At 35.6% G+C, this 23,156-nt stretch overlaps 1 protein-coding gene across 1 annotated transcript in view; it reads left to right on the plus strand.

Moving 5' to 3' along the window:
* LOC124237172 (UDP-glucuronosyltransferase 2C1-like) overlaps window positions 1–20,393 on the plus strand; it is a 33,945-nt gene extending 13,552 nt beyond the window's left edge. The window contains exons 2-6 of the mRNA XM_046656556.1: window positions 193–341; window positions 7,920–8,051; window positions 13,551–13,638; window positions 14,973–15,192; window positions 20,114–20,393. Coding sequence (XP_046512512.1) covers window positions 193–341; window positions 7,920–8,051; window positions 13,551–13,638; window positions 14,973–15,192; window positions 20,114–20,393 — 869 coding nt within the window. The remainder of the gene's footprint in view (window positions 1–192; window positions 342–7,919; window positions 8,052–13,550; window positions 13,639–14,972; window positions 15,193–20,113) is intronic.
* The last annotated feature ends 2,763 nt before the right edge of the window (window positions 20,394–23,156 follow it).

Here is a 23,156-nt window from a genome sequence, read left to right on the forward strand (position 1 = left end):
AAATCCTACTTTGGTTATTCATAATCTCACTATGGTATACTTTTGATGAGTGGGAGGCCAGTTGATTTCTCATGCGTTACATAGGCCTCAAATTGGGTCTTTATGAATTTTTCTTAGAAAATTGGATGGTAAAACATTTTGCACTTAATAAATCAGTTTGTTTTTCCTCTATTACCCTTCCTTTTTATTCAGGAAAACCTACCACAATATGTGAGACTATGGGGAAAGCTGAAATGTGGTTGATTCGAACTTCCTGGGATTTTGAATTTCCTTACCCTTATTTACCTCACTTTGAATTTGTTGGAGGACTACACTGCAAGCCTGCAAAGTCCCTCCCGAAGGTAATTAAATGTCCTTATGTTTGCTTCCTTGAGTATTTGTCTTTTGGAATGATTTCTAGTTTATTATTTAAAATATTTGACGTCAAACTGAAAACATAGACACAGGAATTAATGGACAGTATCCTCTTAGGCTATTATACTGACATAGGGAACTTTTAACATTAACATGGCAATCATTAGTTATCCTCATCAAGTATACCAAATATTTAATACCAATGAAATTCCTAGCCCTGCGTTTAGTGGAACCGTGAAGTACTCTCTGGGCAACGACTATAAACTAAGTGTCTTGGATCATTCAAGGACCAACACCTAATTGGCGGGTCCAGATACTCCAGAATTTTCTTTTCCTTTGTTACCTCAACAGGCTGTGTTTCAAATATGGGCTATTCTGTCAACCTGAGTTCTGGATTAAAAGATATATGCACCAACTGCAGCTCATTAAATAGACATACAGCATGAGAAAGAAAGTGTTGTTTTAAGGCACTGAGTTTTTGTAGTTGCATGTTATTTAGCATCATTTCATCTTAGAAATGGACACCTGTGAGGAATTATAATAATTTGAGAACAATCAAACTGAGATATGAAGGTTTATCCAAAAGATCTGGCAGAAGTGCAGTGATGATGAACAGTTTTGTTTTAATAAAGGAGAGAAAATAGACTAGAGAGATAATCAGGGGATAGGTTATAAAAAATAATGGGCACTACTAAGTATTCTTTACTTCAAATTTAAGGTCAGTGAAGGATCAATGCAAAATTTTTAAGCAGTAACATGATGCATCTTACCCTTTCATAAAACTTGGCTATTAAATTTTTTGGAATGGAGCAAGATTTGAAGAAGGGAAATAAGCTAAGATACAGTTGCAATGCTTCCTGAAAGAGATTATAGAGATCCAAACTACAATATGATAGTGATTTGAGTGGAAGTGCAGAGATTTAAGAAGTATTTACAAAGAAATTCAATAGGATTTGGTTATCGGCTGGAAGTGGAGATTAAGGGAGAGAGTTCAAGAACAAATCCTTGGCTTCCATTTCTTTGTATGTCTTTCCCCTATTGTTTCTTTTTATGGGCACTTTAGTTGAGCACATTGGCATTTATTAAGGTGAGGAACAGTTGTGAGGGAAAATAGTGTTTATATTTGGGCATGCTGAATTTGATGTGCCAATGCAGTGTCTAGTTGCAGTTACTGAATTCAGCATTCTTAATCTCAAGGGATATGTCTATGTATTGTTTGTGATAAACTTTTTTTTATATCCATTTACATTCACAGAAAAATTGAACAGAAAGTACAGAGAGTTTGACCTATCTCCTGTCTTCTTCCCACTCACAGCTTCCCCCTACCATCAATATCCCACACCAGTGTGGCACATTTGTTACAATCAATAGACTAACATTAACACATAAGCATCACCAAAGGCCACAGTTTTCATTAAGGTTAACTGTTTGTGTTGTACTTTCTATAGGTTTTGATAAATGTAAAATGAGATGCATCCACACTGATAGTATCATATAGCAAAGTTTCTTTGCCCTAAAAATCCCCTGTGCTCCACTTATTTATCCCTCTCTGCCCCTAAATCCTGGGAAATAACTAATTCTTTTACTCCCTACATTGTTTTGCCTTTTCCATAAGCAGTGATTTAAAATAATGATGTCAAGGAATAAGAAGACATGATTTTGTATTGGTTAAGTCACCCTGGGTAGACGTAGAATTTGGGATGGACCAGAAGACTGTGAGCCAGATGGCAAAGGCTTCTGTGAACAGGGGTGTTGCTGAAAGTCTGACAGGTGGCATACTGAGCACGGGTAGTTGATAATACAGATTAAACACATAAAGACAAGGATATTTTTTGAAAGTATAGAGAAAGAAATGGTTGGAAATTCAGTCAGGAGAGGGAAGGACACAGATCAAGCCTCTGTCTGGCCCCTGATGCAGGTAGGATAAAATCAGTAGAGTATAGTGAAAGGATTATAGGCCAAATCCTAAGTTTCAGATAAGACCAGGAAGTACATGAAATACTCATTAAAGAGTCTGAAATATTTGGGAATTTTAAATCACGTAAGAAATCTTTACTTTATCTTGTTACATGAACACAGTAATTTAATTTTGACAAGTTAAATATTACTGGAATTTCATTCTTTATTGTTCTAAACCATTGCTCCTGCTCAGAAAGTAGTCACTTAAATATTCTGAGCCACCTTCATATTACTTCATACTTTTTGGATAAAAGATCTAAGCACTGTAAGGATTCAATTCTTTTTTTGTTTTTTATTGGCATCTGAGCTAATATTTGTTGTCAATCTTTTTTTTTTTCCTCTTCTTCTCCCCAAAGCTCCCCAGTACATAATTTCATATTGTAGTGGTAGGTTATTCTGGCTCTGCTATGTGGGATGCCACCTCAGCATGTCTTGATGAGCGATGCTAGGTCAGTGCCCAGAATCCTAACCAGTGAAACTGTGGCCCGCCCAATGTGAGTGGGTGAACTTAACCATTTGGCCATGGGCTCAGCCCCAAGATTCAATTCTAAAAGCAAAGAAGTCAACTGTTGGGATAGTGTGAGACTTACTTATATGCTATATGCCATATTTTAATAATTCAAACATATTCAGAAGCCTGCTATTGCCTTATTATTCATCCAGTAACACACCTATGTGTTTGTGTGTATTTATGTATTTATTTATTTTACCAACAGTGTGGCATGGAGGGTCTATCTGATGTTTTTCATATGAGCTTTAAGAATACCCAGAAAGGGGGGCTGGCCCCGTGGCCGAGTGGTTAAGTTCGCGCGCTCCGCTGCAGGCGGCCCAGTGTTTCGTTGGTTCGAATCCTGGGTGCGGACATGGCACTGCTCATCAAACCACGCTGAGGCAGCGTCCCACATGCCACAACTAGAAGGACCCACAACGAAGAATATACAACTATGTACTGGGGGGCTTTGGGGAGAAAAAGGAATAAAATAAAAAAAAAAAAAAAAAAAAAAGAATACCCAGAAAGGGGGGCTGGCCCAGTGGGACAGAGGTTAAGTTCACACATTCTGTTTTGGCAGCCTGGGGTTGGTGGATTCAGATCCTGGGTGCGGACCTACACACCGCTTGTCAAGCCATGCTGTGGAAGGTGTCCCACATATAAAGTAGATAAGATGGGCATGGATGTTAGCTCAGGGCCAGTCTTCCTCGGCTAAAAAAGAGGAGGATTGGCAGCAGAAGTTAGCCTAGGGCCGATCTTCCTTAAAAGAAAAGGGATACCCAGAAAGAGCTAGAGCTTTAACGTATTTCCAGTGGAATTTTATGTCCCCTGTCTCCTCTCACCAAAGTACAGTAGGCCCTTGAGGACATTACAAAGCACAATCCCAATCTCTATTCAAATAATGCACAGGCTCTCACGCTTGTGAAAAAATTGATTCCTAAGTCAATGATGACAGTAAAGTGTCTTTAATATAGAAAGTATTTTCATAATATTTAATTTTTTGAATAGTTCATGTTAAATTTTGGCATTAAAATGTTTCAGGATTTTCAATAATATTCCTAATAATTAAAAGTAGATTAAGGACACTAAATCTACGTTACATACAAATATAAGAACAAATGTGAACGTGCAAAGTAACTCATATTGAGGGTGAAAAGCAAAGTAATCACGAGGTTGAGGCTTTAGTAGAAACAAAGTGGGAGAACCTGGTACAATTTGAATCTTTCCACAAACAATAGCCATATTTGTGTGCTGTGTTTGAGTTAGTGTACGTACAATGGCAAATGATTAATAAGTGTAAGCTCTTTTATTAACTACATTCGTGCCTTAATCTCTATGTAGTAAATTATTCTGGATCTTTTGTTTAGACTCAACTGTACATAGCTTCAGCTTCCTTTAAATCAAAGTGTCATCAGTAATCAGGTAGCTATGTCAGAGTAATGAGATCAATTAAGCATGAAAAGAAGAAAACAGTATCTAAAGCCTGTCTTGAAATACTTCTTTTCTTCTTAAACTTTTGGCCTCATCTACAGAAGAAGTAGGGAAAGAGCCACACTGACCCATGTCTAGGTGTTCTTGCCACACTCAGTAAAACAATCTCCTAGAAATGTGACCCAATCAGGGTTCTACAGTAAGAACCAAACGGGCTTTCATTTCTTCCTTCTAAGAGAGACAGGTTAGGAAGAGGAAAGAATAATTTCCCTCCCACTACAATGTGAAAAAAATGTCAGTTTGATTTTGAATGCTAAAATCTATGTTTGAGGAACCATGGATTTTAGGTTTTGTTTTTGTTTGTTCGCTTGAACCTCAGGTCCTCAGAATGTGTTAATCATACCCTCAACTCATGCCATTCCATAATCAGCCCATATCAAACACCCCTTTTGATTTATCTTCTTACATGTTTCCTTTGTCCTCTTTTCCATTACCCACAACCAGTAGACAGTTAGTCAAGCGCACGTAATATTTATTCCCATTCCAATTTATACAGATAACTGTGGATCTTTGAAAATATATAGCATTGATTTGAGCTTAATTATGTAAATGGGGTTATGCTATAATTCACATTTGCCTTCTTTTACTCCTCTAAGTTTTTAATGTGTATCCAAGTTTCTATTTTTAAATATATTTCATTAATTCTGGCTGCTGTAGAGATTTTTGGTGCATGTATTTACACCATTTTGTATATTTATTTCCCATAAAGGGCAATTAGATGTCTCCATCTCTATCCTACAACAAAGAGTAGAGTGAAGAAAAGTTTCAAATGTGTTCCTTTATGGTACTTGCATATATTTCAGATACACATCCAACAGTGGGGTTGTGGAGTCATGTGTACATGCATACTTAATTTCATTCTGCATTAATTTCACTAAAAAGCCATACAGATGTATAGTTTCTTCGGGAGTGCTTGAGTGGTCCTATCTTCCATATCGTATCTAGCCCTTGATAGTTTTCTATTTTCTAATACGTGTCAGTTTCATAAGGGTAAAGTGGTATCATATTGTTGTCTTTTATTGATAATTTCAATTAATAACACAGTTGAACATCCTTTCAGAAACTTAGTTATTCTGATTTTCTGTGTTAAACTCACATACTTGGTATGTTTTTCTTTCAGATAATTTATTGTTTTTCTTTCCAAGCAATACAAATTCTTTCCATAGTCTAGAATATCTAGGTATTAATTCTTGTTTTAGCCATTGCAAATATCTTCCTCTATGAATCCATATATGTGTTATGTTACCTCTGACTTCCTTCTTTAAAAATAAAGTACTAAATTTGATGTAATCAAATCCATCATTTGTACTTTATGGTTTGTACTTTTCAAGTCTCATTTAAAATATTTTTCTCATTTCTAACATTATAAAGCTACTGTTTTATATTTTATTTTAAAAATTATAATATTGTACTTTAATATGGATTCACTTAACCCATTTAGATTTTATATTAATGTATAATATGAGGTAAAGAGTCCCCTCCCTTTTATGTCTAGGTAGTGAATATATTTTTATAGCTTTACCTAATAGTAAATAATCTACTCAGTATGAATTTTTCTCACTGGTTGTCTCAATGACTTGTGATATCACCTTTATATATAGCAGGCTTTTATATACTCATGGTTCTTTTTCTAGTCTCACTATTTTGTTCTTTTGTTCACTTTGTCTGTTAGGAGGTTAGTAGCACCAAATGTATTATGTATTATTATCCGATTTAAGAAGTTCCTAGTATTTCCTTTTCTTTTTCAAATTTCATTAATTATTTATAGAAAGATATTCTATATAAATTTTAAAACGTTTGCCAATTTATGAAGAAAATTATGCCATAATTGAAAATTAATATAAAAAAATTGATAGTTTTATATATTAAGTCAATCCACCAATAACCACAGTATGATGGTTACTTTTATGTGTCAACTTGCCTGGGCCAGGTACCCAAATATATTTCCAACATTTTCTGGATGCTTCTGCAAGGGTATTTTTGGACGAGATTAACATTTAATTAGTGCACTTTGAGTAACACAAATTGCTTTCCATTATGTGAATGAGCCTCACTCAATTAGATGAAGACATGAATAGAACAAAAGACTGACCTCTCTCAAGCTAAGGCAGTGTCTGACAGCACAAGGCCTTCCGATTTGAGCAACATTGGCTCTTCTCTGGATCTCCAGTCTGATGGCCTACCTGCAGATTTTGGAGTTACCAGGCTCTATAATCACATGAGCCAATTCCATAAAATAAATCTTTCTTGATTGATAGATAGGTAGGTAGATAGATAGAGAAAGAGGGGAGGAGGGAGAGAGAGAGAGAGATGGATAGACAGATTGATATAGATCGATATGTGTACACACATAGTATTGGTTCTATTTCTCTGGAGAACACTGACTAATACACACAATACATCTCTCTATATATCAGGGTCTTGTTTTACATCATTTACTAGAATTTGAAACTTTTTTCAATAAAAGTACATATTTATACTCTTAAACAGTTTATATTTTTTAATTACTACTGTGAATGATGACTCATTTTAAACGTTCACATTGGTTATTGCTGTTGTGAAGAAATATTATTGATTTTTGTGTAGTGATTATGAATCTGACCAACTATCATTTATAATGGTTTGCATTATTGGTTATTGCCATTTCCCCAATATTGTCATGTACATGTGTACAAAATTTATGTCTTCTCATTTAAATCCAACACATTTTTTCTTGTCTGATTTGATTGGATTATTTCGGTTAGTACTTAAACGTAGGGTGAAAAATTTCTTTTTACTTCAACATGATTAAACATGCTATTTTTGTTTTCAATGCAAAGCAATACATTCCCATAATATTACTGTTCTCTCCTGAGTGTGCATCATAGCTATTTCTACATCACTTATTTAATCAGTAAGTTATATGGCTACCTCATTCCTATGTGTGTTTGTGGAAACTTATATAAAGCACGAATGGAACCACAATAAAGAGAAATTTAAAAAACAGAAAAACAATGTAAATATACCATTCCCATGTCATTATACTGACTGACTCAGCATAAAAATTAATGATAATCTTCAAAGTATCCAAGGTTAAATATGAAGTGAAGTACCAGAGCTATTTATTATAAAGTAGGAGTCAAGTATTCATTTGGAGCATTGAGGAGAGAGTTGGACAGCAAAAGAGAGCATTAAATATGGTCATTGGCTTTACAGTCAACAAGCTTAACTTAGAAATTTGGTGCTGCCATCTACTGCTGTATATCCTTGAAGAAAGTGCTTAATCTCTCTGAGACAGCCTTCTAATCAGCAAAAGTATACATATCCCTTAAGATCACTGTATATTTAAGTTCAATCATACATGTAAAGAGCTTAGCACCTGGCAGAAGGTAACTAGTAGTCAATAACTTGTAAACACAAAGACACACCTGAAAAATGTTTAGACATGCTTGATAGAAAACTTCAATTTAAACCATTTTTAATTTGCCTAATAACCAGTGATTTCAGGTCATATTTCATACTTTAAAATCGTTAATGTACGAACAGGTAGAACTGTATAATAATTGAGGCTCATTGAGAAAAGTGTATGACTATTGTATTCTCTTAACTCTAGAGTTTCATATTACAAAGACTGTTTTCTTTACAGGAGGTAGAAGAGTTTGTCCAGAGCTCTGGAAAAGATGGAGTTGTGGTATTTACTCTGGGGTCAATGATCCAAAATCTCACAGAAGAAAAGTCTAACATGATTGCATCAGCCCTCGCCCAGATTCCACAGAAGGTCAGATAATCTTATTTTTGAGGGGCAGCTATTCTAAAATCCATGAATGTCTCCTTAAAAGTGTACTTTACAAGTGTAGAAAAAGCTATTGGTATCGTTAGCATCAATTTAACTGAGCCTTAAAGAAAAAGTATTAAATGTCAGAAGAAGGTAACTAAAAGCATTTGACTGCTCTCTTGCTTTAAATCTGGCATTGCTATCAGGAAAGCATGCTGCAGTATTTTCTTTAAATAGTGGACTACAACTAAATCATTCACTGATCTTAAACAATCTATCAGCTTTATGGCTAGGTTTTAAGGTTTCCATGTAATCTAATCTTGTTTGGTTGTTCTGTTTTTTCTTTCCTGGGAAGATTGACCCTGAGCTAACGTTTGTTGCCAATCTTCCTCATTGTTGATTTTTTCCCCTCCCTAAAGCCCCAGCACATCGTTGTATATCCTTGTTGTAAGTCATTCTTGTTCTTCTCTGTGGGATGCCACTACAGCATGCCTTGATGAGCAGTGTGTAGGTCTGCAACCAGGGTCCGAACCAGTGAACCCTGGGCCACTGAAGTGGAGCATGCAAACTTTACCACTCGGCCAAGGGGCCAGCCCCTCTTTTTTTTTCTTTAAGTCTGAGGCATGCATACAAGGTACAACTAGCATGACAGAGAGTAAAGGAAAAGATTTTCAAAAACACGGCCTCAATTCACAAGGTCCTTGGGACTATAATTAATGATTTTGGACAAGGCCTTGATTGAGCCTGGTACTGATAGCTTAGATTCTTGGAGTACTTCTAAATAGCGATTCTTCTGTTTAAACAGTTAAAACTTTTAGTAGGGGCTGGCCCAGTGGCCAAGTGGTTAAGTTCGCATTCCCCACTTCCACAGCCAGGGGTTTCACTGGTTCAGATCCTGGGCATGGACATGGCACCATTTGTCAGGCCATGCTGAGGTGGCGTCCCACATGTCACAACTAGAAGGACCCACACCTAAAAGATACACAGCTATATACTGGGGGGATTGGGGGAGAAAAATCAGAAAAAGAAAAGCAAAATTGGCAGCAGTTGTGAACTCAGGTGCCAATCTTTAAAAAAAGAAGCTTTTAGTAATATAGCAAAAGATTTGTGCAGTTCACGCTATGATGCTCCTTTAAAATATGATTTTTTTACTAATATCATTCTAGATTATAACTGAGTAATGTTTTTCTTATACTAGCAGGAATAATTTTCCTTTCTAGCTTTAGTCAAAATACCAGAATATATGTCATTTAAGTTCTAAATGATTGTAACAATCTTGTACTTATAACCAAATTTCTTTCACAGGTTATTTGCTGCAGTAGTACTCATTTAAATATTTGAGATAGAAAGGATCTTCATAAAAATATTCAATGTTCTATTACATTAAAATACAATGATTAGAGGTGACATCAGGATGGTGTAGGCAGCACCAAGGATCTGCCACTTAACCTAAAAACAATTATACTGGCAGAAACTGTCTGAAGTCACCATACCAGAACTCTGAAGTCCATCAGAGCACTCACAACTTCCAGGGGAGAGCTTGGCTGGTACATAGTGATTAATGAAAAGTTAGTCAATTTTTATTCAGCTTTTAGCAGAGCAGCAGCTTCAAATTCCTCATCTCCCAGCCCCAAGGCAGGCTAAATGCCTGTATTCCTTGCATGATTTTGTGGAGCCAAGGTTTAAAATAAGGACCATATCCTACAAATATTGTGCTTCTGCATTCTATTGTTGATTTCTGCCTTTCATCACTGAGGTAGAGGCATGGAAGTTGGTCAGTTTTTCCACAACCCTCTAGCTAAAACAGCTTTCAGGAGAATTAAAGGAGCAACGTTGTCTTTTTTTTTTTTTCATTTTTTCTTTTTTCTCCATTTGGGAGAAAGACAATAAAGAATTGGACCACTTTAAAACACCCTCACAGAGAGTAGAATTTAGAAAGCCATGTGCATGTCCAGCAAGAGACACAGGCTACAAAAAAATCTGAGAAGATGTAAAGCTTTCGCCTCAGGCTGATTCCTGGCAAAGAGATACCCTTCAACAACCGAAAAAAAAAAAAAAAAAAGAAAAATCAAACCACAACAAAAAAGGAGAATCTGATTCCACAGTTAATACATTATAAGAATCAAATGTCTGGTTCTCTACAAAAATCTCAAGGCATACAAAGATACATGAAAGTATCTTTCACTCAAAGGGCCAAAATAAATTGAGAGAAAGTATCCCTCAGGAAGCTTAGATATTGGAATTATTAGACAAAAACTTTAAAATAATTGCCTTAAAGATGATCAAAGACCTAAAGGAAGATATTGATAGAAAGAAAACACAATATAGGAACAAAATGAAAAGATCAATAAAGAGAAAGAAACTACGAAAAGAACAAAAAGAAATCTGGAGCTGAGAAGTATAATAATTGACATGAAAAATTTCTCCTGGATTGCAAAGCCGATATGAACAGGCAGAAGAAACTGGCAAACTTAAAGACAAGATGACACAAATTGTTGAGTCAGAGGAACGGAAAGAAAAATAAATGAAGACAAATGAACAAAGCCTAAGGGACTTCTGAGACACCACCAAGTGGAGGAACATACACACTGTGCCAGGAACATACACTTCTGTGGAAGTGCCAGAAAGAGGGAAATGGTCAAAAATAATATTTTAAGTAATAGTGGTTGCAAGTGTCCCAGATTTAATGGGAGAAATGAATATAGAAATCCAAGAAGATCAAAAAACATTAAATAGGATAATCTCAGGGACGCACACTAAGACACATTACAATCAAGCTTTCCAAAAGCAGAGAGAATGGTAGAATCTTGATAACAACAAGATAGAAGCAACTAATCACAGAAATGACCTTCAATAAGATGATCAGCCAATTTCTCATCAGAAACCTTAGAGGTCAGAAGGCAGTAGGTTGATATTCTCAAAATGCTAACAAAAAATTCTCAACAGAGAATCTTACATCAGGCAAAAATTTCCTCAAAAATTAAGTATAAATTAAAACATTCCCAGGTAAATAAAAGTTGGGGGAGATCATTACCACTAGACCTGCACTTCAAGAAAGTCAAGGGGGAGTCTCAGGTTAAAATGAAAGGGTACTAGATAGCAACACAAAACCATAAGAACTAATGATCTGCAGTAAAAGTAACTACAAAGGCAATTATAAAAGCTAGCAGTATTACACTTTTGGATGTAACTCCATATCTTCACTTTCTCACTGATTGAAAAGAAAAATGCATAAAAAACAATTATTAACCTGCATTATTAGGAACACAGTGTATAAATATGTAATTTGTGACATCGTTAACAGAAAGGGGGATGGAGCTATAAAGGAGTAGAGTTTTTGTATGCTATTGAAGTTAACAACCAGATGCTCAAAGAATAAATCACAAGGATAGTTAAATAATACGTAAAATGAATGAACACTGAACAGACTGAAACTTATGAGATGCAGTGAAAGCAGTTCTCAGAAGGAAATGTACAGCGGTAATGCCTATACTGAAAAAGAAGAAATATCTAAAATTAATAACCTAATTTATATCATAAAGCATAAGAAAAAGATGGCAAACTAAACCCAAAGCAACCAGAAGGAAGGAAATAATGAAGATTAGAGCAAAGATAAATAGATCAGACAATAGAAAAACAATAGAGAAAAGTAATGAAACCAAAAGTTAGTTCTTTGAAAAGATCAACAAATTATCAAAACTTTAGCTAAAGTGGCAAAGAGAAAAAGTAACTAAAATCAGAAATGAATATGGGGAGAACACTACTGACTTTAAAAGATCAAAAGAATTATAAGGGTATTATGAACAAGTATATTCCAAAAAATTGGACAATCTAGAAAAAATAAATTATTTGAAACATACAAGTTGTTTAAACTGACTGAAGAAGAAATGGAATATTTCAAATGACCTATAACAAATTAAGAGATTGAATTAGTAATCCAAAATCTCTCAACAAAGAAAAGTTTTGGACCAGATAGCTTCACTGGTAAATTGAATCAAACATTTAAAGAAGAATTAAAGAATTAAACTAATCTCTTTCAATTTCTTCCAAAAATTTGTGGAGGAGGAATCACTTCCTAAATGGTTCTGTGAGGCCCAATTTACCCTGATACAGAAGCCAGCTGAGGACATCCCAAGAAAATAAAATTACAGACCAAGATTCCTTGTAAATGCAGTTATAAAAATCCTCAACAAAATATTACACATCAAATCCAACAGAATATTGAAAGGAGTATTCACTATGATAAAATGGAGTCTATCACAGGAATTCAAGAGTGGGTCAACACAAGAGATCTATCTATGTAATACCTTACATTAATAGAATGAAGGATAAAAAAAACACACAATCATTTCCACTTGCACCCAAGAAGGGAATCTGACAAAATCCAACATTCTTTCAAGATAATACCTCTCAGAAAACCAGGAATAGAGGGAAAATTCCTGAATATGGTGAAGCACATTTTTGGAAAACCCACAGGTAACATCTTACTCCATGGTGGAAACTGAAAGCTTTCCTCCTAAGGTAAGGAGCAATCCAAGGACACCTGCTTTTACCGATGCTATTTAGCATTGTACCAGACATTCTAGCCTAGGATCTTACACAAGAAAAAGAAATAAAAGGCATCCAAATGGGAAAGGAAAAGGTGAAACATTTTCTATTTGCAGATATCATGATCCTACATACAAAGTCTCCAAGAATCCATAAAAAGGTACCAGAACTAATAACCAAATTCAACAAATTCTAATGCACTACAACACGAATGAAGCTAAAGGACATAACGCTAAGTGAAATAAGCCAGTCAGAACAAGACAAATACTATATGATCTCACTTATATGAAGTACCTAGAATAGTCAAATTCTCAGAGACAGAAAGAAAAATCGAGGTTACCAGGGACTGGGGAGTGGGGGAACAGGGAGTTACTGTTTAAGGGTGCAGTGTTTGTGTTTGGGATGATGAAAACTTCTGAGGTGTAGAAGGTGGTGATGGTTACACACATTGTGGATATACTTAATGCCACAGAATTGTAACTTATAATAGATTAAAATGATAAATATCATTATGTATATTTTACAATAGTAAAAAAAAAAGACAATGTTTGCCTTTACGTTACTGCCAAACAAGTAACAAAAGTTCAAAACACTAATTCTTAAAATGACTGTAAGTAACATCCCTCCCTCTTGCTTCCGATAACTCCACTTAAAACTTCGGTTTACCAGAGTGGCCTAGTAACATCAATTTGTAAATATTTCAGATACAGATTGTTTTGTTTCCTTTATCTACCAAATGACAGTTGTCCTGTTGATGACAGCCTATCTATTAGGACTATTGCAAGCAATTGAAACATAGTTGCAGTTTGAATTTAAAAACACCCATTACTTAATCACTTAAGGCCTCAGTTTGGCTATCTGCTATATGGAGGCATTGAACTAGATTAATTCTAAGTAACTGAATTCTGTGATTCTGAACATCTTATAATAGAGTAAAGGTATTTATCTTAACAGGTTCTGTGGAGATACACAGGAAAGAAACCAGATACGTTAGGACCCAATACACGACTATATGACTGGATTCCACAGAATGATCTTCTAGGTAAGACCAAAGAGAAGCAAAACAAAACACAGTTGAATGAGGGATAATCTGAATGATTACTCAATAACAAATATATCCAACAAATTTGTATTCAAAACAAGCAAATAAAACACTTCATGTCTTCTTCACATTTTTTCTGAAGTTTCTTAAAGAAAAAAGTATTCATGACTCTTGTTAAAGACTGCAAGGCACACTACTGAAGACCATCATGGACTTTTGCAGTGAGGCAGAGAGATTGGCCTCAACTCTGAATACAAAAAGGAAAAGTAGGGATTTTATAGCCAAGGAGCAGAGCAGCAGAGGGTGTGGGGAGGGGTGGCGGTCACTGGATGGAAAATTACTCTGAGGAAACCTCAGGGGCGTGGAGGACTCTGGATAAACTGACCTAAACAGATGTTTGTTGAAGGTAGGTCAAGGTGATGAGACATCACCTGGCAGATGCTGATGGATTAGGAAACTGATCAGATATAAATGGTGATCAGATATTGAGTCTGGGAGAGTCTAGCTAAACTGACAGCAGGATTCTTGCTAAAATTTGACAATGCAGAGACAACACATAGAAGCCAAAATAATAGGGTCTAGTTGAGAAGAATGTTCAGAGGAGCCTGACTAGAGTTTGGTCAAGGAGAGAATTTTTGTCAAGCTCTAACGTTAATATGGAATGTATAATTCTCCATTTGCTATACCATCTCCTTCTTTTCAGAATCAGAGTAAACATACTTTTAGGTCAGGCTCTCATTAACTGGCGTAGAATGTTGCAGTATCTCCTGAGTCTCTGTATCTGTTTTCAACTGCCTCTCTTCTCTCTTCCCCACGATAACTATTTGAAAATAAAAATCGAGTAATTCTATTTATCATTTTTAATATTATAAATGACTCCATGTTATAAAATCAAGTGCAAAATCCCATTTTCTTAAGCAGAGTTCTTCATGAACTTGTCCTAGTATTGTTTTCTAGCCTGTTAGTCCAACATCCTCCTGCTGAAACACTGCACATCTTGCTTCCCCTTCCCCCTCCACACAAGACTTTCGTTTCTTCAATGTTTCCATTATTCTTATTAACGTGTTCCTTACCCCAACACCTTGTCCAGCTGACAACTATTCTCCATCATTTAAACTCCACAGAAACCTTCTCAGAGATTTAGGGAATGACCTAATTGCTGGAATAACTAACTACTGCTTTGTTTAGAGTTTATGGGAATTTATATACGGCCTCATGGCACAGAGTTGTATAGAAGATGTTGTCTAATTGAATCAATGTTTTGTGCAGTGGTCATCATTTTCTGTTTCTGAAAGTCTCACAACTTAGAATAATGATATATTTTTTCCTGTTAGGTCATCACCAAACCAGAGCATTTATCACTCACTGTGGAACCAATGGAATGTATGAAGCTATTTACCATGGGATTCCTGTGGTGGGAATTCCAATATTTGGTGATCAGTTTGGCAATATTGCTCGTATGAAGGCCAAAGGGGTAGCTGTTGAAGTAGACTTGCATACAATGACCCGTTCCGATCTGCTTCACGCTTTGAAGGAAGTTATTAACAACCCATCGTGAGTATAGAATATATTCTTTACTGAGAACCAAATAGCATTTTAAAAGAAATAAACTTTCATTCAATTTTAAAGTGGTTACTTTTAAGTAAACACCAACACTTTAATTGATATCCAATATAATTTTCTTATACTTCTCAAATCTGTGATGACATTTTAATTCATGTATTGTTAATGAGTAATTGATTACAACCTGAAAGAAACACTAAATTTATGTAAAGAAAATAAGCTATTGTTAAAGACACACAAAATGTGACTTTTTATTAATAATAATTATTGTTTATTTCTCGCAAATTGCTGGTAATAGCATTATAGAGAATTTAGGTTTACAGCACAAAAATAGAGAAACGAAAATTAAAACTCACTTAACTCTCCTTGTGCAGCTGTAACGAATTACCAAAACAGATTATTACTTCAAATATTTTATTTTGCTAATTCATAAGGATAAAGAAAAATGTAGAAATAATTTTATAAAAATGGTATCATGCTAATTTTTAGCCAAAAATATTCTATATTGCTATATTTTAACTTAAAACAAAAGAAAGAAAATAAAGTAGTGGCTGCCTCAGTTGCGCAGTAGTTAAGTGCACACGTTCTGCTTTGGCGGCCTGGGGTTCACCGGTTTGGATCCTGGGTGTGGAGGTGGCACCGCTTGGCACATGACACTGTGGTAGGCGTCCCACATATAAAGTAGAGGAAGATGGGCATGGATGTTAGCTCAGGGCCAGTCTTCCTCAGCAAAAAGAGGAGGATTGGCAGCAGTTAGCTCAGGGTTAATCTTCCTCACAAATAAAAAAAGAAAAGAAAGTAAAATTGAGAGGTCAAAATGGGGATATAGAAGTACCAGCCTCTCTGTCTCCTGACAAACATCAGTAATTACATAGCTATCCATGAACAAAATTAGCTCTGGGAGAGCTCTTAACTCCACGCAAGAAATTGTAGCAAGAAAAAAAAAACATTGTGAAAAGAAAAAAAAACCTGAAAACAATCACCAAAGAAGAGAAAGAAGATAGCTTCCTTTTGCCTGCATCGTCCCATCCTCAAGCCAGCACTGCTTACTGCCAGGAGGAAACTACTCAGCTAGAAAGAGTCCCTAACCAAGAAAGGAAGAGCTGATTGAGCGACAGCTTCTCAAGCCTTTGGGGCACAGAAATAGAAAAAAAAATCTCCTAAATTGATATGGAGCCACAAAGGACCCAAAATAGCCAAGGCAGTCCTGAGAAAGAACAAAGCTGGAGACATCACACTTCCTGATTTCAAACTATACTACAAAACTGTAGCAGTAAAAAAAGTAATGATACTGGCAAAAAAAAAGACACATAGACCAATGGGCAGAATTGAGGACCCAGAAATAAACCCCTCTATATATGGTCCACTAACTTTCACCAGGTAGCCAAGAATATTCAATGGCAAAAGAAGAGTCTCCTTAATAAATGATGCTGGGAAAACTCGATAACACATGCAGGAGAGTGAAACTATACCCCTATCTTACACCACTCACAAAAATTAATTAGAAATGAATTAAAGACTTAAATGTAAGACCTGAAACCATAAACCTCCTATAAGAAAACATAGGGGAAAATAGCCTTTATATGAGTCCGGCAATGATTTTTTGGATAGAACACCAAAAGCACAAGGAATAATAGTGAAAACCAACAAGTGGGACTGCATTGAATTTAAAGATTCTATATGCAAAAGAAATGACCACAAAATGAAAAGCAATCTATGGAATTGGTCAAAATATCCACAAATTATATATCTGGTAATGGGTTAAATCCAAAATATGTAATGAACTCATATAACTCAATAGCAAAACAAACACACAAGAAAAACTAAGTAGATAAAAAAATGAGCAGGAGTACTGAATAGACATTTTTTCAAAGAAGACATACAAATGGCCAAGAGGTACAGGAAAAGGGGCTCAACATCACCAATTATCAGGAAATGCAATCAAAACCACAATGAGATATCACCTCACACCTGTTAGAATGGCTGTCATGAAAAGACAAGTATAATAAGTGCTGATGAGGATGTGGAGAAAGGAGAACACATACTTTTGCAGGGAATGTAAACTGGTACAACCACCATGTGAACAGCAAGGAGTTCCCTCAAACAATTAAGAAGAGAATTACTATATGATTCAGCAATCACACTTTTGGGTATAAATCCAAAGGAAATGAGAATAGGACATGGAAGAGATATCTGCACTCCCATGTTCATTGCAGCATTATTCACAATGGCCAAGATAAGGAAACAACCTAAGTGGCTGTCAATGGATGAATGGATAAAGAAGGTGTGGTATATGTATACAGTGGAATATTATTCAACCATGGAAAAGAATGAAATCCTGCCATTGGTGACAACTTGGATGACCATAAATGCATTATGCAAAGTGACATCTCAGACAGAGATGACAAATACCTTATGGTATCACTTATACGTGTAATCTAAAAAGCCAAACTCACAGAAACAGAGGGTAGACCCTGGTGGCTAGCAGGGCCTAGGGGATCAGGGAGTAGAGATATATTGGTCAAAGGAAACAAACATACATGTATAGGATGAATAAGTTCTAGGGATCTTTGTAAACCATGGTAATACATGCTTGAGAGTTGCTAAGTGAGTAGATCCTAAATGTTCTCACCACAACAACAAAAAAATGGTAATTATATGATGTGATGGAGGCATTAGCTAATGTTACAGTGGTAATCAAATTGCAATGTATAAGTGTATCAAGCTATACATCAACACCTTAAACTTACACATTTTTGTATTTAAATTATATCTCAGCAAAGCTGGACAAAGTCCTTTCATTTTGATCTTACTTGGTAACACTCTTTCATTTCAAGATAAACATAGCTGTGAACATAAATAAATAAATGTAAATTCTCAATAATAAATGATTACATTAATTATGTTATTTTATTTAAAATAAATCAAAAAAATATATTCAGGGAAAGAAAGAAGCTATAGTGAAAGTAAAAGAATTGCCAGGTTTTGGATAAGTATTCTTTAATAGACAAATATCTTACAAAAATTTACATATAGATCCATGAACAAATATTGACATTAGAGATTAGAATAATTATTTTTAAAATGTTTCCAATTTTGGTGAATATAGAATTTCTCACTCTAAAGTCACTTCTCAACCTCTCATATTTCTTTCTTTTTTTTTTTTTTAAAGATTTTATTTTTTCCTTTTTCTCCCAAAAGCCCCCCGGTACATAGTTGTGTATTCTTCGTTGTGGGTTCTTCTAGTTGTGGCATGTGGGACGCTGCCTCAGCGTGGTCTGATGAGCAGTGCCATGTCCACTCCCAGGATTCGAACCAACGAAACACTGGGCCGCCTGCAGCGGAGCGCGCGAACTTAACTACTCGGCCACGGGGCCAGCCCTCTCATATTTATTTCTTAAACCTCACATTTTAATTTTTGTTTGTGGTCTTATCATTACTTCATTGTCTTTTGGGTTTTTTTTGAGGAAGATTAGCCCTGAACTAACTACTGCCTGTCCTCCTCCTTTTGCTGAGGAAGACTGGCCCCTGAGCTAATATTCATGCCCCTTTTCCTCTACTTTATACTTGCGACACCTACCACAGCATGGTTTTTGCCCAGTGGTGCCATGTCCACAACCAGGATCCAAACCGGCCAACCCCAGGCCACCAAAAAGCAGAATGTTCGAACTTAACCGCTGTGCCACCAGGCCGGGCCCCCTCATTACTTCACTTTTAAGGCTTACAGCATATACATCTTGTCGATGACCACAATTTCCAGTATTGTTGAACCCTGGTTTGGTATTCATATGGATTTATTAATATCATTTGTGTTTTACCTCAGTCTTTCTATTCCTGAGAGGTTTTGGGTTTCTTAGTTTGTTCTCTAACAAATATTTTGTTTATGGATCTTGGAGCTTTTGTTGTTGTTTCTTTTTTTTCCTGAGATATCTCCAGAGGAACTTATTCCTTAAGTTCTTGCATATTAAGAAAAGCCTGCCTTGCTGTCTTAAAACCAAAGGATAACAGGGCTTTGTATAAGTTTTATGACTCACCATTCTCTTCCTCAGAACTTTTTACACATTGTTCCACTATTTTCTGCAATTTAATGTTCTATCTTCTCCTCAAATGATGATTGCACTTCACCGTGGAAGAATTAACTCCTTCCTTCAACTCCTTCGCAAATCCAAGGAAATCCTTCTTCTAGATCAGCCACCCAAAACCTTAAACCAAAACTCTGGCCTGGTCTTATGTTCCTTGAGTTAAGTTATAACGGTTAGTGTTCTCACTATTGCTATCGTCGCTTCTCACCACTGGCGCTTGCATCCCTCTGTAGCTTGAAGCAGAGATTCCAGTCTCCACTCACTCTCAGGTCATACCTTTTACCCATAGGGTTCCATTAACTTTTTGGTTTGGCCTCAAATGTCAGACCCAGGAGAATCATCAACAGAAACCAATGCCTGCTACTGTTGAAGACTAGCTTATTGTTAACACTTACACTCCAGATCCAACCTGTGGGGGAAGAGGGAGGTCTCTTTATCATAGATCTGCCCCTCAATGCTACTTCCTGTCACTATCTTGTTCCTAAAACACACTTAGCAAATGAGATCAAAATTATTTATTCTTAACTGAAATGTCTACATTCTTATTTCTGAACATTTTAAATGCTGTTTCCAATCAGAAATTATTTTCTCTCCTACCTTCAATTATTACTTAGTCTACGAAATATTGAATAATTCTAACTGATAGGCTGCCATATCTAGAAATTTCTCATGAGAAAATAAACTGTCATATACATTCTGGGCTCTCAGTGATATCATCTATGGCAGGTTAATTATATAATTATGTAGTAACCTTTAATAACATTACATAATTTAGTATATCATGTTCTTCATGAACTTTTCAAGTTGCTGACTATGTATCCAATCTTTAGCTATAAAGAGAATGCTATGAGGTTATCAAGAATTCACCATGATCAGCCCATGAAGCCCCTGGATCGAGCAGTCTTCTGGATCGAGTTTGTCATGCGCCACAAAGGAGCCAAACACCTGCGGCCAGCCTCCTACAATCTCACCTGGTACCAGTACCGTTCTTTGGATGTGATTGGGTTCCTGCTAGCCTGTGTGGCAACTTTTATGTTTCTGGTCACAAAATGTTGCCTGTTCTGTTGCTGGAAGTTTGGGAAGACAGGAAAGAAGAAAAAGAGAGAGTAGTTTTCTTTGAGTTTGGCTGGAAATATTGTTAGGGCTCATCAAGTTAATCGAGACACTGAGTTGGACAGATTCCTCTCCTACTCTTCCAAGCTCTTGTCCATTCCTCAGCTTATCAAGTCAGAGATTAAAGACTCTTCCAAGGAGTTGGCCTCATGATTTAGAATTAAGGTTTAGGTAATCTAGTCTTTAAAAAGAGAAGATAAACATATAAATGCATGGAAGTTGCTACTATTGAAATCTTAGTGCTTTACTTTATTCATTTGTTTCAGTTCAACATATTGAAATGCTGTTTGAGGCCTTCGGAACATAATGATTAATTCTGTATTCAGTATCAATCATATGGAACATTTTCTAAATACTTAACATCATTTTGGTTCCTGTATGTTATAATTACTGCACATTCTCTAAGGCAACTATTCAAGAAGCAGGATAGAGGAAGCTGTAACAAGAGCCTCCCTTCCAATTAGAAATATCAGGAGACTGTTAGGGTTTCTACTCTGTTATGAAGCACGTTTATACCATCAGTTTCCTTTCATATGAGACATCTGACTTTGTCCTCCTTGGAATATAAAACACTATTTTTTGTCTTTGATGTGCCTGTTGCCTTGACTTGGGAATTAATAATAATAGTACCTGATTTGTATTGTAACAATTTGTGGCTTCAGAGAACTAGTTGATTTTGACAAGTTAGCAGGATTGATGGTATGGTAGCATGAAAATCAATAATTAGAATTTAATATTTAACTTTTTAAGTAATTTAAAATTTTTAAAAAATTCCTTTCTACACTAATTTTACCTATCTGTATTTGGAAAGAAGAAGCAAAAGTACTTAGCTACACTTCAGATACTTCAGGGGGTAAATGCATTCTCAGAAATGCTATTTGCTATGGGAGTGATTTCTCCATCTAATCAGAAACTCAGTGAGTTTGCCCATTTCTTCTTCTTCCTTTCCTCCCTCACTTCACCTGGTCCTCTCATAAACTGTAACGTGACGACTATACCAGGCACAAGTACTTAGGATTCTTGATACCTAGCGTGGGCCAGAAATCTTCAGTCAATGTGAAGATGTAATTTGAATTTTAATAGAAGTAAGGCTTTCTCTTTCTTTCTTTTCTAAATACATTCTCTTACAATGTATTTGCCAATTCTTTGTCCTCAGGGTCATGGAATTATTCAGTCTGTGATAACTTTGTCTATGAAGCAAGTTTAGCAAATGATTTACCACAGAGTTTGATATTTATAACCCAAGCTTGAGAGACCTAAAATTATGGCTCTCTCTTAGAACAATACAAATCTCTGGGGGGATATCTATTTTTTACGGGAATTGTGACACAAATAAGACAAAGGTAAACAATACTTAGATGGGAAATTAGCTTTAAAAATATAGGAGAAAAAAGATATTTTCTCTATTTTATGAGAAATTGAAATAATTAAATACTTATAATGATTTAATGCGTCGAGTGTAAACATGGAAACATAAATGCTGTTTGGTTTAAGATATAATTAATGTAATCAGAGCAATAATTTACAATGGTGTTGAATTATTTATTTTGGCAATTGGATTATGATCTTTCCTATCATAGTCTTTAAAATCAGTGTAAGCTTTGGTTGTTTTGTGTTGAAGTCAAGATATCACTTCACTTCTTCATTATTATACAGCATAATGAGTTAAAGTAAACTCATGATTGAATATTTTGTTAGCTATTTCTGCATTTATTCAAAATAATTACTCTGACAAATAGATGAATATATTCTATCTTGTAGAGACAAATGCTTTTCTTAGGAACATATATTTATGTATTTAAATCACTTATAGATCATTATATCAAGTATAGTAACATTCAGGTATTAATTTTGGGTTTGCAGAGGCTAAACCTTTGTAACTTACTGTATTTTTTCCACTTTAAGTTGTAATAAGAACACATTTTTCAGGAGTTTAATGACTTCTGGCTTTCTTAATCACTTAAAATAACAGTTTAAAATATTTTATTTTTAAACTATTTACAATTCATATGTGACCACGTTATGAAACTCTGCTTAATTTTCTTCTGGATCATAACTTAATTGAAAATATAATAGGTAGATGCAAATATCTTGTGCCTACTCTCATGAATATATATGTGGCAAAAAGTTATGTTCTATATCTTATAAAGAAAAAGTGGTTCATATTGCTGTATGTTTTTATTTTTGAACTTTCTTGCCTTTTACAATGTGAGAAGTATTTGTTTCTGTTGTTTTGCGTATTTTACCAAAAGAAAAAGATTCTACCCTACTCCCTAAGTTAATGGAGTGGTATCCATGATATTCAAACTGTGATACAGCTGGGACTGAGAGGAGTCTTCTGCCTATGGAACAGAGATCCTAAGTTCTGCAATGCACACCGAATCACTGTCTACCTTCTACTTCTCACTTTCATTTTCTCCCTGGATTCGTGGCTTCTAAGTCCCACTCCAATTGTGTCATTGTTCTGGATTCTGGCTGTAAACCCAGACAAAGAAGCCGAAATCCTAATCTCTCACTCTCAGTTTCTGCCAATCATTTCCCCCAGAGACATTCCTTACATCCATTCAGTTGAAATCCCCTCATATACGACACCAATTAATCCATATGACATCATGAAATGCAGGCACTTATCTTTTACTCTTAAAGCAATTGTCATTTCATAAAATCATGCTCCTACGTGAAGGGAAGCCACTCCATTGTCCTGAAGATCGTCTCCTCTGATAAACATTCGTTCTTATAGCTCCTGTCTCTTTTCAAGGA

Source organism: Equus quagga, chromosome 3 (assembly GCF_021613505.1).
Source record: "Equus quagga isolate Etosha38 chromosome 3, UCLA_HA_Equagga_1.0, whole genome shotgun sequence".
Taxonomy (NCBI): Eukaryota; Metazoa; Chordata; class Mammalia; order Perissodactyla; family Equidae; genus Equus; species Equus quagga.